Source organism: Myiozetetes cayanensis, unplaced genomic scaffold, assembly GCF_022539395.1.
Source record: "Myiozetetes cayanensis isolate MyiCay16 unplaced genomic scaffold, myiCay2020 scf34, whole genome shotgun sequence".
Lineage (NCBI taxonomy): Eukaryota > Metazoa > Chordata > Aves > Passeriformes > Tyrannidae > Myiozetetes > Myiozetetes cayanensis.
The window spans coordinates 2,357,913-2,376,129 of record NW_026087566.1 but is presented as its reverse complement, the minus strand read 5'-3'; the positions used below and the strand labels follow the sequence as shown (position 1 = coordinate 2,376,129).

The 18,217-nt window shown below is 42.0% G+C and overlaps 1 protein-coding gene across 2 annotated transcripts; it reads right to left on the bottom strand.

The window, feature by feature from the left end:
• Positions 1-276: 276 nt before the first annotated feature.
• Positions 277-17,844, bottom strand: BRCA1 (BRCA1 DNA repair associated). 2 transcript variants are annotated; one of them, XM_050327580.1, is made up of 22 exons: positions 17,700-17,844; positions 17,214-17,313; positions 16,704-16,757; positions 16,499-16,579; positions 15,967-16,055; positions 15,221-15,366; positions 14,601-14,700; positions 13,784-13,829; positions 13,185-13,327; positions 9,403-12,702; positions 8,648-8,733; positions 7,590-7,768; positions 7,244-7,410; positions 6,440-6,765; positions 5,892-5,979; positions 5,236-5,313; positions 4,700-4,740; positions 4,005-4,088; positions 3,803-3,857; positions 2,822-2,895; positions 2,301-2,361; positions 277-1,392 (listed from the first exon to the last, which is right to left on the bottom strand). In XM_050327580.1, the coding sequence occupies exons 2-22, from the start codon at positions 17,291-17,293 to the stop codon at positions 1,289-1,291; spliced, it is 5,382 nt and encodes a 1,793-aa protein (XP_050183537.1). In that variant the 5' UTR covers positions 17,294-17,313; positions 17,700-17,844; the 3' UTR covers positions 277-1,288. The 2 variants fall into 2 exon arrangements, with proteins under 2 accessions (XP_050183537.1, XP_050183538.1); XM_050327581.1 differs by having other exon boundaries at positions 14,601-14,697.
• Positions 17,845-18,217: the final 373 nt, after the last annotated feature.

The following is an 18,217-nucleotide window of genomic DNA, read 5'->3' as shown; positions in this document are numbered from 1 at the left end:
GTAGGTGAGGTGAGCAAATGCTCCCAGCTCTCACATATCAGACCACCTGCAGGACACTTGATAACACATTTACTTATCAGGTTGAATAGGAATTACAATTCTGATTCCAGCCCTGAAATTCTCATTTACATTTCTGACCTCCAGGAAGTTTCCACTTCCTTGCCCCTTTCAGGAGGTTGGACTTCAGGTATTTTTTTTCACACTTCCCTCAGTGCAGAGACTGAGGGACTGGTTCACATAAGGAAAGCTAAACAATTAAGTAAAGTACTTGCCAAAATAACTTTATTTCCTTTGAGTATTCCAATATTTACAAACATACCTTTGTAACTTTCCAAGACAGCGCCATCTGAGCACTAAACAATTCTCTGAACTTAAGACACTTTTGGTTTAACAACCACTGCATGAGAACAGGTTTTCTTTCTGCTCTCAAAGTCCAAAATTAGGTCTGAAGCTGAATTGCTTGGCAACAGAAACAAGCCACATATTTCCTTCCATAAAAAGTAATTTCTTTACAGCCTCATTTTGCACACAGGGACTAATTATAAGCAGATTCTTTACTGGGTTTATTATGGGTCACTGGGATATTAAAGTGCATTCTGTTCATTAACTCTCCACAGTGCCACACACACCTGTCAGAAATCAGAATGACAACACTGGTGTGGGCTCGTGGTTTTAAGGAGGGGTTTCTGTTGGGACTCAGTCACTGGCCTTCTGCATGTGTGAATGTTTCTGGTTAGGGCCAGTTGGCACTTTGATGTTCAACAAGAGAGCTGTTTGTGAAGCTTTCAGCACCACCAGTCCGTGGTCAAGGCTGATTAACCATCAGTAATCACAAATGGTATTCAGGGTTTGTATTTAAACAAAAGTGAAAACATGGGGGTTACTCCAGAGTGCAAGGACATTTTAATTCAAGCCCTGAGCCCAACATCCCTCTTTTAACTGCCTCCAAACTGGCCACAAGTAGATAAACAGGAACTGGCTGCAATGGTAAATAACACATCACCATTTCTCTGAGGAGGCCATATTCTACATTTTCTAACTTTGAAATGTTAAACAAATTTTATCATTTCAAAATAGTGCTTTATGTTAATATAAATATTTCCAGAACAGTGGCTAATTCTATCTGCAGATATAAGTAATTTTATTATTAACAAAAATCTATTCATTTACTCTGAACAAGAACAGTAGACACACATTGTCTTAAAAAATTCTCAGTCCTTAAAATAATCTCAAACCATCAGCACTGATGGGAATTCCTGAGCAGTGGCCAAAGAACTGCTGTTAACCCTTAGAACAAAAGGTAAGCATCAATCTTCTGGCACTCATAGCAAGCCACACTGTCCAAAACCCACTCCCTGGTCACCATGGCAATGTTGTTCTGCTGCTGCATTGCTGGAAGACAAACACACAGAGGATGCCACTGTTAGCAGGGAGTCAAAGCAAATTAAAGGTGAGACTACTGATGTCTGTCAGAGGAAGCTATGTGCTTTCTGTGTAACATTTTAAAAGCCTTGATAAAAAAAAAACCACAAAAAAAGTCTAAAAACAGTGCAGGTAATCCTGCTGCTCCAAAGAGAAGAGCTGGGTGGCCACTGGCCAAGCAGGAAATAGTGAATACCACAGAATAAACATGAAAAGCAAAGAATGCAGTCCTTGTTATCTTTTCATTTCAGGCCTCAGTGACAGAGCTTTGGTTCCTGTCTGCCCAGACACACTAAGGATGTGACAAGCAATGAGCCTCATTAAGACACAAGCAACATAAAATTACTGAAGTACTTTCAGGCTGCTCTTCCCCATTCCAGGATCTTTTTGTTTTCTCGTTTTTCCAGTCCCATGGAAACAGCTGGGTTTTTTTTTTTTTACATCATCCTCCTACTTCACTTTTTTGTTCAAATTCACTGTAAACTAACTAGCTCCCATTCATTCTGGAACTCCCACTATCTCATCTAAAAGTAAGTCAGTCTGGAACACTTGGGACTTTCAAAGCCTCATGGTTTTTCTAGAGCATTTTTCTTGAAAGAAAAAAGGCAAAGTTATATCAGTTAAGACTTTTTGGCAAGACATCGTTTCTGTAAAGCCAATGATACACAGAGGACAACTGAGCCAACAGCATTCACCTGCCAGAGCAGGTTTTAAGATTCTATTGTTGATTCTTTCAAGACATACCTCCATCCCCAGATGCAGCAGGATTTTATTCTGATTCCTCTACAAACCTCTCTGATATTTGGCTATTAAAAGGACAGAGGTGACAAAGACACTGAATGTGTACCAGGAAACAGCCCATGACAGGGTCACTTTACCTCTATAATCTGTGTTTTCCTTCCAAGCATCTGGTTGCACAACCACAACAGCAGTAGAGTTCTAGGATTTTAAGATAAAAAAAAAAATAAATAAAAATGCTACTGTTATCTGTCTGTCCTTAAATGATTCTCATATCTATCTGCAGAGAGCAATAATTGGGCTAACTCTGCTTCAGAGCATCACTTCAGAGAGGAATTTAGGAAGTAGTAGAGAGAGAAAGACATTAGCACCTAAGATTCTTCTGTGATTTCTCTCCAGGAATGACATGACTACGTTCAGGCACTTTTTGTGACAGCAAGTGAGGCTCAAGTGCTGATTTCAAGACAGATTAATTATCTGGCCAACTTCCCTACTGCAGGTGAGCCTGCCTTCTGGTGCAGAGGACACAGGGGCACTGCCTCCCCAGCACTCAAACACATCTGCAGGCTTCAGGCTCTGAGAAGCCCGGGCAGGGCAGCAAATCTGTCACCAGAGCTGTCCGCGAGGTAACTGTGGGAGGGTAACACTCAGCAACACTTACTGATGAATGGGTGAAGAGATGAAGCTGCTTCACCACAGAGGCACCACAAAGCTCCACCATCCACTCCAGGTGCTCTGAAGAGATCAGATGAACAGTCTGTTATTTCAGTGTTTTGTATCAGGTTGAAATGGGAATTATTCCCTGAGCCCTCAGGCATTTGTTCCAAGCTGCCATAATGTGGGAGAGTTGTTAGCTTTGGTGGAATGTAAGACCTTCCACTTCCAAACCTGCTGGGGAGCATCAACTCCATCTTCCCTCAGCCTCCAGTCAAGGTCTACACCAAACAAAACACTGAAAAAGCAAAAGCAGCAACGTGCCCAAACTTCACAGTCACAATTTACTTCCTCTGATCATAAGAGATGAGAAATGCAAGGCATCAAATGAAAGTTGAAAACCAGAAGTTAGAACTGTGATTATCTCTCATTAACTAAAGTAGTCAAAGTACTTAATTTCCACCAATTTGTTGAACTGATGGTGAAGAAGATAAATAAGTCTCTCAAGAGCCACAACTGACTGTCACTGCAGCAGGTGAAAGCACTGCATCCTCTGCAGCAATTACTCTAAATGTCAAGAGATGTGAGGATATTTCACCCAGTCAAAAATAAAATCATTGGACAAATCAGAAAACACCTGATAAACAAGCCACAAAAAATTTTAAGTGGAAAAAATCTTAGCTTAAATTCTCAAAACATTTAATATAGTTCATTAAACTTCAAAATAACTAAGTAAAGCTGTGGTGCACAGCTTTTTCTTTGCATACAAACTTCTGGTTTTGTTGTGTTTCAACTTTTAATACCTGCTCCTACAGATAGAAGGTTACACAGAGGACTGTCATCTGCTAGAAGAAGGATACTTAGGAACCATTTACTAAGAGGAAAAAAATGCTTAAATACAAGTATTCAAGAGCATCTAAAAATTACCAAAATTACACTAATGGTTTTCCTTGCTAAGAACTCATTTAATTCCACCAAAATGACACACCTGTAGCCATATCAGTGAAAGGTCCACAGCAACAGATCTCAAAGCCTTTAAAGATCTGAAAAGAAAGGCACACGTTAACAGAGCACATTTGGGGGTTTTTAAAGGTCAGTGTTAATTTTGGTGGTTTCACTGCACTTCCAGGGCTTGTTATCAAGTTATTCCTATTTTCACTGTTTCATTTGCAGCCCTGACATGCTCATACCTTTCCAGTCCCAGCCTGCCTGGCCCTCTTGGGGCCTTGGTGGTTTCGCCCGTTGATGACGTCTCCCCTGACTTCAAACTTCTCCTGGAACACAAACACACCCAAGCAATCAGGAATCAGAGACTGGGAACACCTTCCTGTCAGTTCTTCTGCACCAGACCAGGAAGGTGACAGATTGCAGGGCTGGAAAGCTCCAAATTCGTGTGTGCAGAAAGTGGATTAAAATGAAAAGGCTTTTCGAGAGAAAAAGCTGGAGGAGAGCAGGAATGAAACCCCTGCACCATCAGGCAGCTTTAAAAGAAACAAATTACAGACAGACTGTACAGCAGTCTAGAAACAGAGAAAAGAAGCAGCACATTCCATGACTACAATGAACTTATCAGTAAAGTCTCATTTGATGGAAATTATCAGTACACAGCATTCCCTTAGGCAAAGGAAATGTTTTGCTCTAAGCCACGATCCATCAATATCAGTAGGAATGCTTATATATAAAAAAAAAATATGTCTACAACCTGTTAACAAAATAACAGGGACTTGATGTCTTCAGTAACAATGAATACCAAGTATTAGTGTGATTTTTGGTCAGGTTTCAGACCAGAGTTCAATATATTAAATGTTTAGACAATATCTGGGATTACTGGCAAGCCCATCAGTGTTTACCCATTGTGACATTTCACTCAAGACAAAAGACCTACCTCATCCAGTATCCTTTCTTCTTTAAGTGACTGAATCACCCCTAAATTAAAAAAAAAAAAAAAAAAATCAGAGCACAAGTAATTTCATCCAGCAAAATTGTTCTTCCACTGCCAGTAGTCTGACTTCATTGCTATATTAAATTGGAGTTATTTGTACTAAAGGAATGCTATAATACAAAGTATGTATGATGCTGAAAGAACTTCAGAAATTTATTTACCTTTTATAAATAATATTAACTTTACACTAATTGATGCCATGCACCTCAAAGATTTAAATTAAGAGGGGAAAAAAAGACTTTTACCAGGGTGGGGAGCAATTCAATGTGGTTATTTGAAAGCAGAAAATTAAAGAATCTTGACGTTGCTGTTTGCTTGGGTTTTTTAATTCTAATTTATCTTTAAGCATTTAGAAGAAACACTGCAAAACATCAGATTCCAAGACACGAAGAGATCCTTTCTCCTTACTGTAAGAAGTGGAGGTGACATTTGTGGTGGAAGGGCAAAGAGTGTTCACCTCTGAAACAAATTATACCTACACTGATAACTAACCACCCATTTTCTTCCTGCAATGCCCAGGAAGTACTTCAGTGTCCGTTCACACACCAGCTCCTCATCTGCAGAGAAAACAAGAGTAACATCATCTCTTTCAGTTCTTCCATCAGCAAAACAAAAAACCCAGATCAGGTTATTTGTACCTAGAAGTTTTCTGTGAAGCAAAAATATCAAAACTATAGAAAGATTCAAGTGTCCTGATTTTACTAAACTGAAGGAAACCAGCAGAGACTAATCACATGTACCACTTATGAATGATTTTTTAGTTATTTAATGCAAATAAGAGACAAGAAAAAGCATGATTTCTTTGGGAACCACCTTCATTTCTTTTGGTTGGTTATGAACTACTTCACACTAATGTGCTGTAAACACCTGAAAATTATGCCTAAACAGCTAGAGAAACAAATATCCAATATTCTTGTGTGAATCACCCAAGGAAAAATGCACCCTCACTCTGATTCTGTGAAACACAGTAAGAAAGATTCCCATGCTTGAACAAAAAATTTATGATGAACAATCAACACCTTCTCCTCAAACTCATTCCAATTTATTGCTGACCTGTCTGCTTGTTGGTCAGACTAAAGGTAAAATTCTATATGGTCTGTCAATACAGGATTTGGTCACACAGCCCCCAACAAACCTGTTTTCATTATGACATGGGTTGTTCCTTCAGTAATGTGATTAGATAAAGTGCTCTGAGTTTTTCTCACAAACTTCTGGACCACCAACTGAAAAGCAGGTAAGAAAATTAGTAGGCAGCAAAACAGATTTAAACCCAAACAGCCCCCAGTTTGCAGGACCATAAACAGCCTGTTTGCATAAACAGTCCCTTTAAAATAACAGTTTTATTTTTGTTGCCACACAGAATGGACATTTCCTTAAAAGCCACTCAACCAGTCCCTTGCCCAGGCCCAAGGCTGTCTAGAACTCCTCTGGCTTTGGAATAATGTGGTTTTCCCCCCAGACATCAGGAGTCACTTTAGAAGCTCAAATTCCACTAACCTGCCCATTACAGGCAGCATCCTTCACATTTTTAGGAGTGGGGAAGTTTGACTTGAGTTGCTGTGTTACTCATCTGCAGCTTCCACAAGCTTAGTTTCTGTTATGCTTAGAGATGCCTCCTTTGAGGACTGCAGTGGTAATCAGGAATCGTTAATTACTGATCTCAGACTTCTGATATTTACTTACATGTTCGCTGTGATTCAGACCTGATGCCACAATTGACATTTGTTTCCTCTTGGTCACAACTGGGCTCGCAGCATTTTCTTTGCCAGCTGCACTGGGCAGAACAGGTGCAGGACAACACACATTTCTCTTCAATCTGTGTCCTGGACCACGGCTTTTATTTGTGTTCTGAGACACAACAGACCCATTTGAGGCTTCTGCAGTTCTAGGGTTAAGAGGCTTTAGGGAGGAGGAAGAGTTATTTGGACTCTTGATCACATTTGCAGAGAGATTTGATGAGGCAGATGCACTGTTTTGCCTGGTCCCAGATTCCTGCTCCTCTGCATTTTCTGAAGGAAAAGAGAAATAACTCCTTGAGAAAATTTCATCTTTCTTGTAGTCATGGTAGAAGGCTGTTGGGTCTCTCTACCTTTTAGGTTTAAAATCTGCAGTCACTTCCTTTCCTTATATGTTTATTATTTCATCTTTGCCTCTATCATTACTTTTTCCTTTTTATAGTGAAGACAAACCAGAACACCTGTGAAACTTCTAGTAGTGTATTAGTCAAAAATCATGAATTTAGAAGTGAGACAGAAAAGCTCCTATTAGTGTCAAAATGCTGTCCCACCCCATCCTGATGGGCAGCCACACAGCTGGGCTACCAAACAAGCAGTAACATCTTTTTAAATTGACCAGGGACACACAAATTAAAATCCTTGATTTACAAGGAGATGTTGTATGTCTTGCTGGTGTGTAAAAAAGCATGAAAAGAGCAGGGAAAAACCCACCAAAATTCAAAATGTGTTGGCTCCCTCTTCAATTGGTTACCTGCTTTGAGCTGACACTGCCTGTATTCCTGCACTGCTTCCTGCACAGGTTTTGTCTTTGCACAAGGAGCTTTGCTCTTTAGAACATTTTCACACTCAGGGCCTTTCTCCAGATCTGGTCTCTTTACCAAACAGGATTCAGAAGATGGAAGCAACAATTCTGGAGACCTTGAGAGAGGGAAACTGATTTTAACACCTTTTTCACTCTTCTAAGTATCAGTCATGTCTCGACAGCAAAGGTATTGTAATGGCTCAGGAGTATTTATTTCAAGATTTTAAGTTTTTTTTTAATAGAAGTTTAGAAATAAAACCAAACCAAACCAAACAAACAAAACCAAAACACTGACCTTCCTTTTTCTCGTCCCATTTGTTCCATCCCACGTGTTCTTTCACTACTGGCACGTGGCAGTTCACTATTGACAGGCAACAATTCACAGGCCTGACTTCCTTGTTGCTTTAGTGCTGCTTCAAGCACTGCCATTTCTTGCTGAAGCTTTTTCAGGCTATTCTGCATAGCATTCTTTTGCTGCAGAGGAGACACAGGAGTGCCAGCATCAGCAAACTCAGGATTTACCAAATGCTTGAAAATTAGGAGCAGTAGAATTGTTTTGAATCACTTCTTGCCACGTGTTCAAAGGGTGACTGTGGTGCTTTTAGTGTTGCAAATAGTGCAACACCCCCCACCAGCAGAAGCAAAAACCCCCAACCAACCACACACTCATTTTGCCAGTCACATTATCTCAGTTTAGATCAGAGTTTAATCAGTGAGAAAAAATAGAACTTATGCACAAATTTAGGTAATTTTGTCCAATCTGCACTAGTTACTTAATTTAAAATTTAATAATGAACATCAAGTATTGAGTCTCTGCACTTTCCACCATTACTAAGAGCCCCAAAGACCATTTAAAGGATTAAAATATTTCCATATTACTTTTCCTTATCTCCCCTCTCAAAAATTACATTAAATGTTTAAAAACACCCCACAGGCAGCTCCTCGTAAGAACAGCTCAGGGCTTCAAAGGATCCTTTTAAAAACCCAAACCCCTTTCACCCTACATGATAAAGCACTTTCCACAGAACTGAATATTCCAGTTATAGCTCCAGCACTGGCACCATGTGGAAATTCCTTGTTACTGAATCCATAAAAAAAAAACAACCAACCAACCAAACAGAAAACCACTGCCACACCACCACAAGCCAGAACTCCCCACCAATCTTTACTGCCATAAATCCATTCAATCCAGGCACATCCTACAATATCTGTCAATGAAGCCACATCAGGAAGCAACGTCCTGCCAGCTGATCACATTTTACACCGATGCAGTAAACAACTCATAAAGCACAACATTTAAGTTCACTCTTCTCTGACACAAAGCTACTTCTAGCATTTAGTGCCCAAACTCACCTGTGTAGTGAGGATTTCACCCTGAGAGAAAGGTTCACATGAATCTTCCACAATACTCGTTTCACTCTCATATCCAGATGCCTCGCCTTGAAGGAGGTGGAAAAACAAGAAATCTGAGTTAAAGGAAAAAAAAAAACCCACCAAGATACAACTAACCAATCAATATTATACATAATCTCTTACTACACAGATCTTTTAGACAACTACTAACTATAATGCTACAGTGACAAGTTTTGAGAACACTGAAATTAGAAGCACTTTAGGACCTACTTTAAGGGAACATTTCAAAGAATACCATGTCATACACATGGCAAAGTAAACAGAACTCAGCGTGTCAACAGTGATAAAAAGAGAGTCCTAAACATTTATGAGAGCCATAAAAATGGCATAATATTTGCCACAAAAACTCTACAGCCAATTTCAACAAACATTTCATATGGGGGGAAAAACTTAGGTAGGCTGTATGAAATTTTGCTGACAATGCAAGTAGCACATTGCAACATCCCTCAAAAACGAGTGTCCCATCAGACAGCCTCTGGTGTCCAGCCTGTTCATTTGTGCTCTGAGCAAAGAAGACTGGGAGAACAGAACTTTCAGGAAATAAACCACTGAGGGTTTTTTGGTTGGTTGTTTAGGGCTGACACATTCCTTTTGAGAGCAAGCACCTCGTAAATACAGAAGAAAGTTCCCCCACAAAAACCAACGTGTAGTGACATTACAAACACAGCTGCAGAGATGAAAATCTTGGTTTGTACCTAGGTTTGCTCCCATGGTTGGGTCTTCTTGGCATTCATCTTTGGAGCTAGTGTTGGTCCTCTTCAGCCTTCCATCACAACTCTGAAGAGTTTCTTTACTCTCATTCACACTGGTCACTTCTTCGGATGCATCAACTTGTGGCAAAGGTTTCTTCAGCTCTTGTGCATCATTAACTGATTCTTCAGACATGGACTGGGAAGAAAATAAGTTGACAGAGCATTCTGACTCCTGGCTTGGTGAAACACAGGCATTGCCTGGGGCAACTTCAGGCATTTTCTGCATCATACTGGCACCATTACTTCCACTGTGAGGCAGCACATCGGGACTAGCTGAGCCCTCTATCACAGATGCCACTTGTTTATCGACCTGCAAAGGTGTGCTTACTGATTTGCCAAATATCAGTGACTGAAAACAGGGTGGATCTTCCTCCTCGCAGGATTCTTCATCCGAAGACGGCAGTTTCTGTGCTCGCCTTCGGGGCTTTTGAAAACCTCGAGATCTCGGCTGAGAACCAGCATTTCTATCGTGTAGTTCTTTTCCCAGGGCACTTTCACCTCCTTTCACGAACACTGCAGATTGCTCTCTCCTATCAGTGTCACCAAAGCTGGTGTTCTCTTCACTATCAGAGCACAGTAAGCCATCAGGAGTGTCAGACAAACCTGTAAATCCACTGTTCCCTCTAAGAGCCTCTGCAACTAAACACTCAGACACTGCTGTGCTAGCAGTTTGGGTGGCTTGTTCTTCATTCCCCTCTATTTGTTTTCTTTTGCTACTTTTTTTCCCAATGACATCATGGCTGAATTCAGCAGGGCTTTGCTGACAACTTGGAGGACAAATCATTGACCCGGATTGAAAATGTAGAATTGGTTCTTTGTCATCAACAACTTTGGTCTTTTCTTTCAGATTGCTTTCTGATATTTCATGGCCCGTGTTTAAACTGGTTTGTTTGGAATCATGCTCTTCTGTGTTACTCTGCTCACTTTGGCTTCTATTACTTCTGACTGGATTCTGTCTCAACTCACTTTCTATCCCTGTGTCAGTTGACACAGCCTTTTCACTGCCCTGCTTTCCTTTTAGTGATTGGTTTTCAGCCTCAGACCCAGCAGCCCCTGTTCTCACTGGTGTCAGAGTCCCTTCCTTTGCAGCCTGTGAAACAGCCTGTCTGTCTTCTGTGCTGATGGCAGAGCAGCTCACATGATCAACACAGGCAGACCCACAGCTCTTAAGCTTCTCTTTCTCACTCAAGCTTTCAGCAGTTGTTCTCTCTTCTTGCAAGTCTTCTGCTTGTAAATCTTTGCTGTCCTTATTTCCTACCTGAGCAGCAAGTGATGGATTTAAAGTTTCAGAATCAGGGTTTTCTGCTGCAGGGGTCTGCCTGGGGGCCTGATAGAGGCTGAAGGACAAGCGTTTCGAGTGCCTGAATATGTTTCTCAGATACTGCGTGTCTAAGTCACTGTCCTCAGCTTCCTTGGCCAACTCCAGAACAGTTTTAGCCAGGGGCAACTTTTCAGGTCTGAAGTCTCCTGGAACAGTTTGTGAATCGTGCCCACATTCCTGGGGAAAAGCAGTAAGTGATTCAGTCACCTCTTGAGTCTGATGGGAAGCAGTTTGCTCAGCAGGCACTGAAGGAGGCTGGAGGAGGACAGGGCTACCTGGTATTTCACTGTCCTGAGAACCTGCATGAGGTGCAAAGGAACCACAGTTTGCAGGCTGACATGAAGGTGCAGGATTGAAGAGACTTTTTCCAGTTTCTGCCGTGTCAGATGAACTCTTCAGACTAACCTGCACTTCATTTGCTTCCAGATCACCTCCCTTCAGACCAGCAACTGCCTCGAAACTCAACGCGCCCCGAGGCTCACGCAGCTCTTTGCATTCAGCAGCCTGAGCTGCCACATTCCTCTGGTCTCCCAAGGCAGATCCTCCATGATCACTGTGATTCTTTCTTGGTTCCTTTATTACTCCTTTTCCAGTTTCTTTTGCCATTTCTTCAGAAAGTGCCTGGAGCCTCCTGCTGCGCCTGACCCGGGTGTGCTCCGAGTCAGCTCTCCTGGGCTCTCCGCTGCTGGGATAGCTGTCGATCTGTGGCTCAGCTGGCTCGGGGGAAACAGAGTTTCTGTCCACTACTAACTGCAGAGCACACATGGTCCTGGTGGAATGCCTGCATCTTTTTGCTGCAGAGCTTTTTTTAGCGCTTTTCTGATCACTGACACGCATTTTTGGCTCCCCGTCGCGGTGCTTGCTCGTCGCCTTCTCAGTAGCTTTTTTCCACGGGGCCCCTCCTCCTTCCTCACGTTCTGTTAGTGTGTTATCAACTCTATTCTGAGAGAGGTGACTCTCATTAACAGCAACACTTCCATCACATCTTTCCTTTTCAGCATCTCCAGGGCACCTGCTAACACTCTGAGGGCCTCCACCTGCCTCTTCTGTGTCTTTTTTCCTGATGAAATCCTCAGGTTGCAGGACATGGGCAGTCTTCCTTTTACTTTTGGGTCTGTCCCTGCTGGAATTATTCAAGGACTTATCAGCAGCCACATCTTCCTTTTTTGCAGCAGATAAAATATCTCTGACAGTAGAAGGGGGATTTGATTTCCTCTCTCTCCTGTATGTTTTTCCAAATATTTTGTCCTTGATGCTATCTGCTGTTTGGTTTGACCGTCTCTTGTTTCTCTCCACCACTGCAATTTCCACGGAATCCACCACAGGGTCAGTATTTTCTGAAATGCAGCATTCCTTCTCTGAGGAACGTGCATCTCCTTCATCTGAAACATCAGTGGCTCCATCAGCAGAATCATCCAGGGAAGAACTGGAAGACAGAATCTCGTTGCTTTTTGAGAACCATTCATTGACTTTCTGAATGCTTCGCTTCAGCCTCTTCCTGGAGACTCGAGTCACGGCGGCAGAGGGAAGTGTCTTCTCTGCCTGAAGTAGCTTCTCCTGAGGAAGTTCTTTGTCATGGAAAGAGTCATTCTCAGGTTCAGACACCTCCACAGCATCCACTTCCTTGCTTTTACCCAGCCTGCACCCTGAACTATCTTTTAAGTCAAACTCTTCGTTTTTACTGTCAGACTGAGTTTGCTCTTCATCCGTTTCTTCCGTGCTCTCCAAGAACGATGTGCCCCTGTTCACTGTGGGACTGGAATCACTTATTCTGTCACACTGCTCTGAAGATAGATCTGCAGGAAGAGCATTTAAAGGAGGACTCTGGCATTCAGTCACATTCACTTGGCCAGGTTTGGCACATTCAGCGACGCTCTGAGCGCTTTCCTTGCTCGAGCCTTCCTTCGAGAAACCACTTTCACCTGTTAGATTTTTAAGTGTTGCAAATTATTAAGCCCTATTTTACACACATAAAACACAGCAATAAGCTTAATGGCTATTTGTTTTACAAGAACTGTTCTTATTTCCCCCCAACCAGAGTATTCCACTGCACAAATCTCCCTCTAGAGAAAAGCAGAGATATTACACATGTTCTTCTAACTTCCTACATGAATTACCACAGTGCTCTCTGTCTGTACTGTAAGGGATAATATGGCTTACATAGAATACATTTTGCATTTTGATTTTCCTGTGCACAAAATGTTCACATTTTAAGTACCTAGACAACCAGAACAGTCTTGTATTACAGTGTCACGTAGGCATCAGCAGAACTACACCACACAAGCCTGCAACTATATTTATATCTACCTATCTTGATATATTCAGTACTGTGAAATAAAAATATTAACTTGTGGTGCTTCTTTCAAACTTAAATCACCTCTGTCACCAAAATAACAAAACACACCTATGATATTTGGCAGTGTTATTTCTTTGGCACACAGCTTGTCAGGCTGTGCACTGTAAGAATTTTCACTCCCCTTCTCAACATTCTCAAGTTCTTCTGGCTTTCCTTGAGGAGAAATTTGAGCTGCAGCTTTGTCTTCCAACCTGTTGGGAAGGGAAATCTACTTTTACTACAGAGAAAGCCACAACAGACAGAATAGAAGATTATACTTATTTTTTTTTTTACCTTTTTGCTCTCTGAAATAGTTCCTGGGGAAGTCAGGCTGCAGAATTGACACTCACCACACCCAGACCCCTTCAGAGTTTCAGGCCACATCTTTAAGAGATCCCCTCTCACATTCCTGAATTTAACACTCACTTTCTAAAGCACTGTACCTACTTTTCTACTGAAGGACTGATGTCTATGTAAGCAACAAAACATTTAGCAAATCATTTAAAGCACGTAACATGGCAAAGTGTTGAAATTCAGCCACCCATTCTACCCAATCATTTGTCAGTTTTAAGAATCCTGTCAGTCCTATGCTAAGGAACCAAAACCTAGAACTTTACACTGAACTATTGTCTTTAGAAGATATGAATTCCTCAATCACCTTCACTTACCCAGTTTTGCTTGCCTGTTTAAAAAACTCTTCAGATGATTCAGAACCTGAAAACAAAAAAATCAGCTGTTACTCTGGTTGGAATGATTCAGAGAAAGGTGACTTGCTAGATTCAGTGTTTATCATCACATGCACACCTAGATCGTCCTGGAGATAGATGTTTTCAGCTTTTATCAGATGAAATCAAGTTCAATCATAAAGTATTTCACCTAATTATGATTTCTGTGGATAAATATCAACATGGCTCCAGCATAACATTCACTTTAAATACAGTGACTGGTAACAGAGAGCTACCAAGAGTTATTTAGCTAAAAGTCAGCATCTAATTTCTAAATTCATACATGAAACAGCTGCTACTATTTGTATTTTTGAACTGGAAGTCAGAGCAATATATTCTAAAGTTTGTCTCAGATCCTCCTGGCAGAAGCAACAAAGAAAAAAGCAAGGCAATGAACACCAGCTGCTAAAAGAAGCAATTCCTTCCTTAAAGGAAGAGGTCAAAAAACAAACTACTCATGGCATCTGCCTTGGTTCTCACAGCAGTCAACAACCAGATGAAATGAAATTCTGGAAAGGCAGGACAGACAGCAATGAAATGAATCCTCTCTTCCTTGGATTTGCACACTGAGGCTTAAAGGTTTCACCACAGCAGCATTATTTGCCATTATACAGGAAATTATGTAAAAAACCCCTTTTGATTTAACAGCTTGGAATTACCCCTAATTTCTCCCTTTGTTGTCCTCTTAAGGAGAAATTGTTTATAAAGACTTTGAGCTTTATTTATTTGCATTTTACACAAGATCAACAACAGATCTTACCCAACTCCACATAAACCCCTTTCTGAGGGTCACATTTCTGGGGTTTGTTCCTCCTTTTGACCCTGGTATCTGTAAGCTGAGGATTCACAGCAGTTTCCTGCTGACAGGAGAACAGAAATGAAGTTATTTATTAGGCTATTTAAAAAAAACCCTCACTTGTAATTATTTAAACCATGGCAGGAAGGGCTGATAGAAATACTCTGTCACAAGATTTTGTAGCCTCTCTGCAGAGATCCAACACAAGTAATTTGTTAAATTGATATGGGCAATGGAATGTGTCAATAGAAACAACTATCATGCATTTGACAGATCAAAACATGAACAGTTTGATCTTACAAGCAGGACAGACAAGTTTTCAAGTCTAGTTTCAGTAAAAGACTGTAACATAGAAATATCATCTATAAGTTCAGGTTCTTTATGCAAACATCTTTTTGAAGCAGGTTAGGAAGTCATAAATATGTAAATGCCCTTGTCCAGGTATTATTCAAGTCAAACAGCAATCTCAGAGCAACCCAAAATCTCCTACTTCCTTCACTGATGTATATGCACTTATTTACATTCCAAATAAACTTCTAAACAACCCAGGAAAATAAAATGGGGAAAAAAACCCAAACAATTACCAAGGTGAAGTTTTCTTGTCCATTTTCTTCAGCACCTTTTCTCCTGTTCCTGAAGCCCCTACTTTGAACGACTGAACTTTCTTTACCCACGAACTCAGCAGCAGTGGCTTCTGTGGATGTTTTATGAATCTGATGACTCTTTAGAACTGAAAAATGTTAATAGGGGAAAAAAAAATAATGTTTATACTGAGTATGACACAGCTTTATATATTAATAAAATATCCTTGCCCAGGCCCTATGCACCTAGTGCATGTATGGCTGAAGTACAATTATCAAAGAATGAAATCTTGTTGAATTATTGGTCTGATTGTGTTTTTTCTGAGTGCTCTTAAAACTGCAAAGTCTTGACCTCACCAACTGATTTTTCCAACCAATTTTGCTTATACAGATAACCCAGCAAGAACAGGATCTAATACTGCTGATTTTAGAATGGCTGAGGGAGTTGAAAAGAATTTGAAAACAAAGTATTTTTCACAGCACAATATACAAAGCCCCTCCCCAAACAAAAGTCCCCTGCCCCCAACCAGAATGTCTTGTCTATCAAAACAGAAACAGTCACATGTCTGACTTGCCAATGCCCTTTACAAAGCACTTAGAATAAATTTTCATTCCCAAAGGATCTATCTGAATTTTGATAATTCTTCCCATATTTAGTATTAAATGGGATACCCTGTAAACAATTATAAATGTCAAAACCTTATTTAAAAAAAAAAAAAAAGATGGGGGCATACATTCACACCACTTACACTTCACTCCAGTGTCAAGCTCAAAAGCATGGATAGTTTCCAACACTCCTTCGATGAGTTGCTTAAACCTGGAATTTTCTTTCAGACTCCTGAAATAACATCAGTACTTGAGCTGCTTTAAGACAAACGACTACAAATACTCCTCTTAGAACATAGGCTGAACAAAACAAGGGGGAAAACCCTCAAGTGGAAGATGAGACAATGAGAAATGATAACCCAGTTCCCCCAACCAACCCTTACCAGGTGCAGTAAAACTATCACAAAAATGAACATTTCATATTTTTCCTCACGTAGGTTTGGGAGAGTTGCAGTGATTGAACAGTGATACAGCACAAATATCTGTTAACAGAGGTGTGTTCCTCTGCAACCACTGAGGTAAGGCACTGCAGTTACTCCTTTAGGCATAGACAGGTTATTTACTAACCAGTTTTTCTTCTTTATTTTAGCCTTATGCTGAGGCATTTTAAAGACAACTTTGCTCACAGTTCAAACCCCTCATTCCCAAGCCCCCTTACAAAGACAGGTTTCCCACCTCTTGGTAACTTCAGTCTTACACAGAGGACACTGCACCACCCCTTTTTTCTTCTTGCTGAGCAGTTTGAACATGCAGAACCTGGGCAAAAAAAAATAACAGCAGTCTTGATGGTAACAAAAGGAGGAGATTAGCACTGAAGAAGTATACGTGGAAATTAAAAACAGGTTGACTAAGCACTGCACTTGCAACTTTTCAAACCCACCTGCAGAATATGTGGTCGCATTTTGTTGAAACTGGTTCTTGGAGCACATCCAAGCTACAAAAAGAGAACCAAAAATAAGTGGACAGAACTTACAGACAGTGTTGGGATCCATATCTAAGTAGAACCTTTGCTATTTCAGCGTTTGTTTGCTGAACTACAGAGCTCACTTTTCAGAGACAAGGGGGGAAAAATCCACCCTGGTTTACAAACAACATTCTAATAGAACCAGATAATTCTTTTTCCCTCTCTGGACAGAGGAGTAGCAAATTTAGGTTGTAAGAGAAAAGCAAAATTGACTAGAACACAAAAGCAAAATATACCTTCTGTCTTACACTTTGTCACTTGAGCCTTACAAAACATCAATATACTTAGTCCTCAGCAAGAATCCCTTTGATTTCTCGTAAGTCATTGAACTGACAAAACGTTTGCAAAGAAAGGAGGGGGAAAAGATAAAAAACAAACAAACGAAAAAACCCTCCTCAACCATACTGATATTACTCCCGGGCATACCATATCGGGCACTCCAAGTTCTTCTGCATGGCCGAAAGCACATTTTGTATGTGCCCAACAGTAATCACCGAGGAGTCCATCCTTCACATCCAGAAACAGCCTAGAGAAAATAAAGAAATAACAATCAGTTTTGTTTCCTCTCTAGTGCTTTGTTTCTGCTCCAGTGCGTCCCACCAGCGTCCCCTCCCACACGGCTCTCTCCAACCTGTGGAATGGCATCAAATACTTCGCTGCTACCACTTTTTGAGTAGCAGTTCAGAGCAGGGGCGAGCTCTGACTGAACGAGCTGAAGCTGGAAGGGTTCACTGCGGCTTTCAGCAGAAACTCCGAGCGCAGAACAGCGGGGAAAAGGGGGCGTTCTAGGCGGGAAAAGGCGCAAAGTAGAAAGCAGACGCGGTTATTCAAAGGACTCCGGGCCAGCAGAGATGAGACCCCGAAGCAGACACCGCGAGCTCGCGAAAACAAAGCGAAACCACCAGAGCTTACCGCGGCGGCGGCAGCTCGGGAGGGCCCTTGCGGTAAGGCCCTGTGCGCAGAACGATGCGAAGCGCGGCAGCACGCAGCTCTCTGCGCTCACTCAGCCCTCACGGAGAGCAGGAACCGTGGCGTTCAGGGCGGCCGGGGCAGGGGATGAGGGGCAGGGGATGAGGGGACGGGACAGGAGAGGAGGGGACGGTGCAGCCGCTCCAGCCCGGGGATGGCGGTGCCTACCCCGTCCCTCACCGCCGCTTTTCGCGCCCTTCCCGCAGCCAATCAGGCCCGGCTGGGCGGGGCCGGAACGACCACCGCGCCCTCTTATAGGCTCCTCCCGCCGCGGGGGGCGTGGCCGGGGAGGCTCGGGCGCTTCTGATTGGCTCTAGCGCTTCCGCCTGCCCCACCCACACCCCCGCCGTGTGTGATCCCAGCGTTGGCGCAGGCGCGGCCCGCGTGTTGTGCCGGGCTCTGTTTATTGTTGTGGTTCCGCGGCGCCCGGCCCCGCCCCCGCCGCGCCCCCTCCGGCCAAT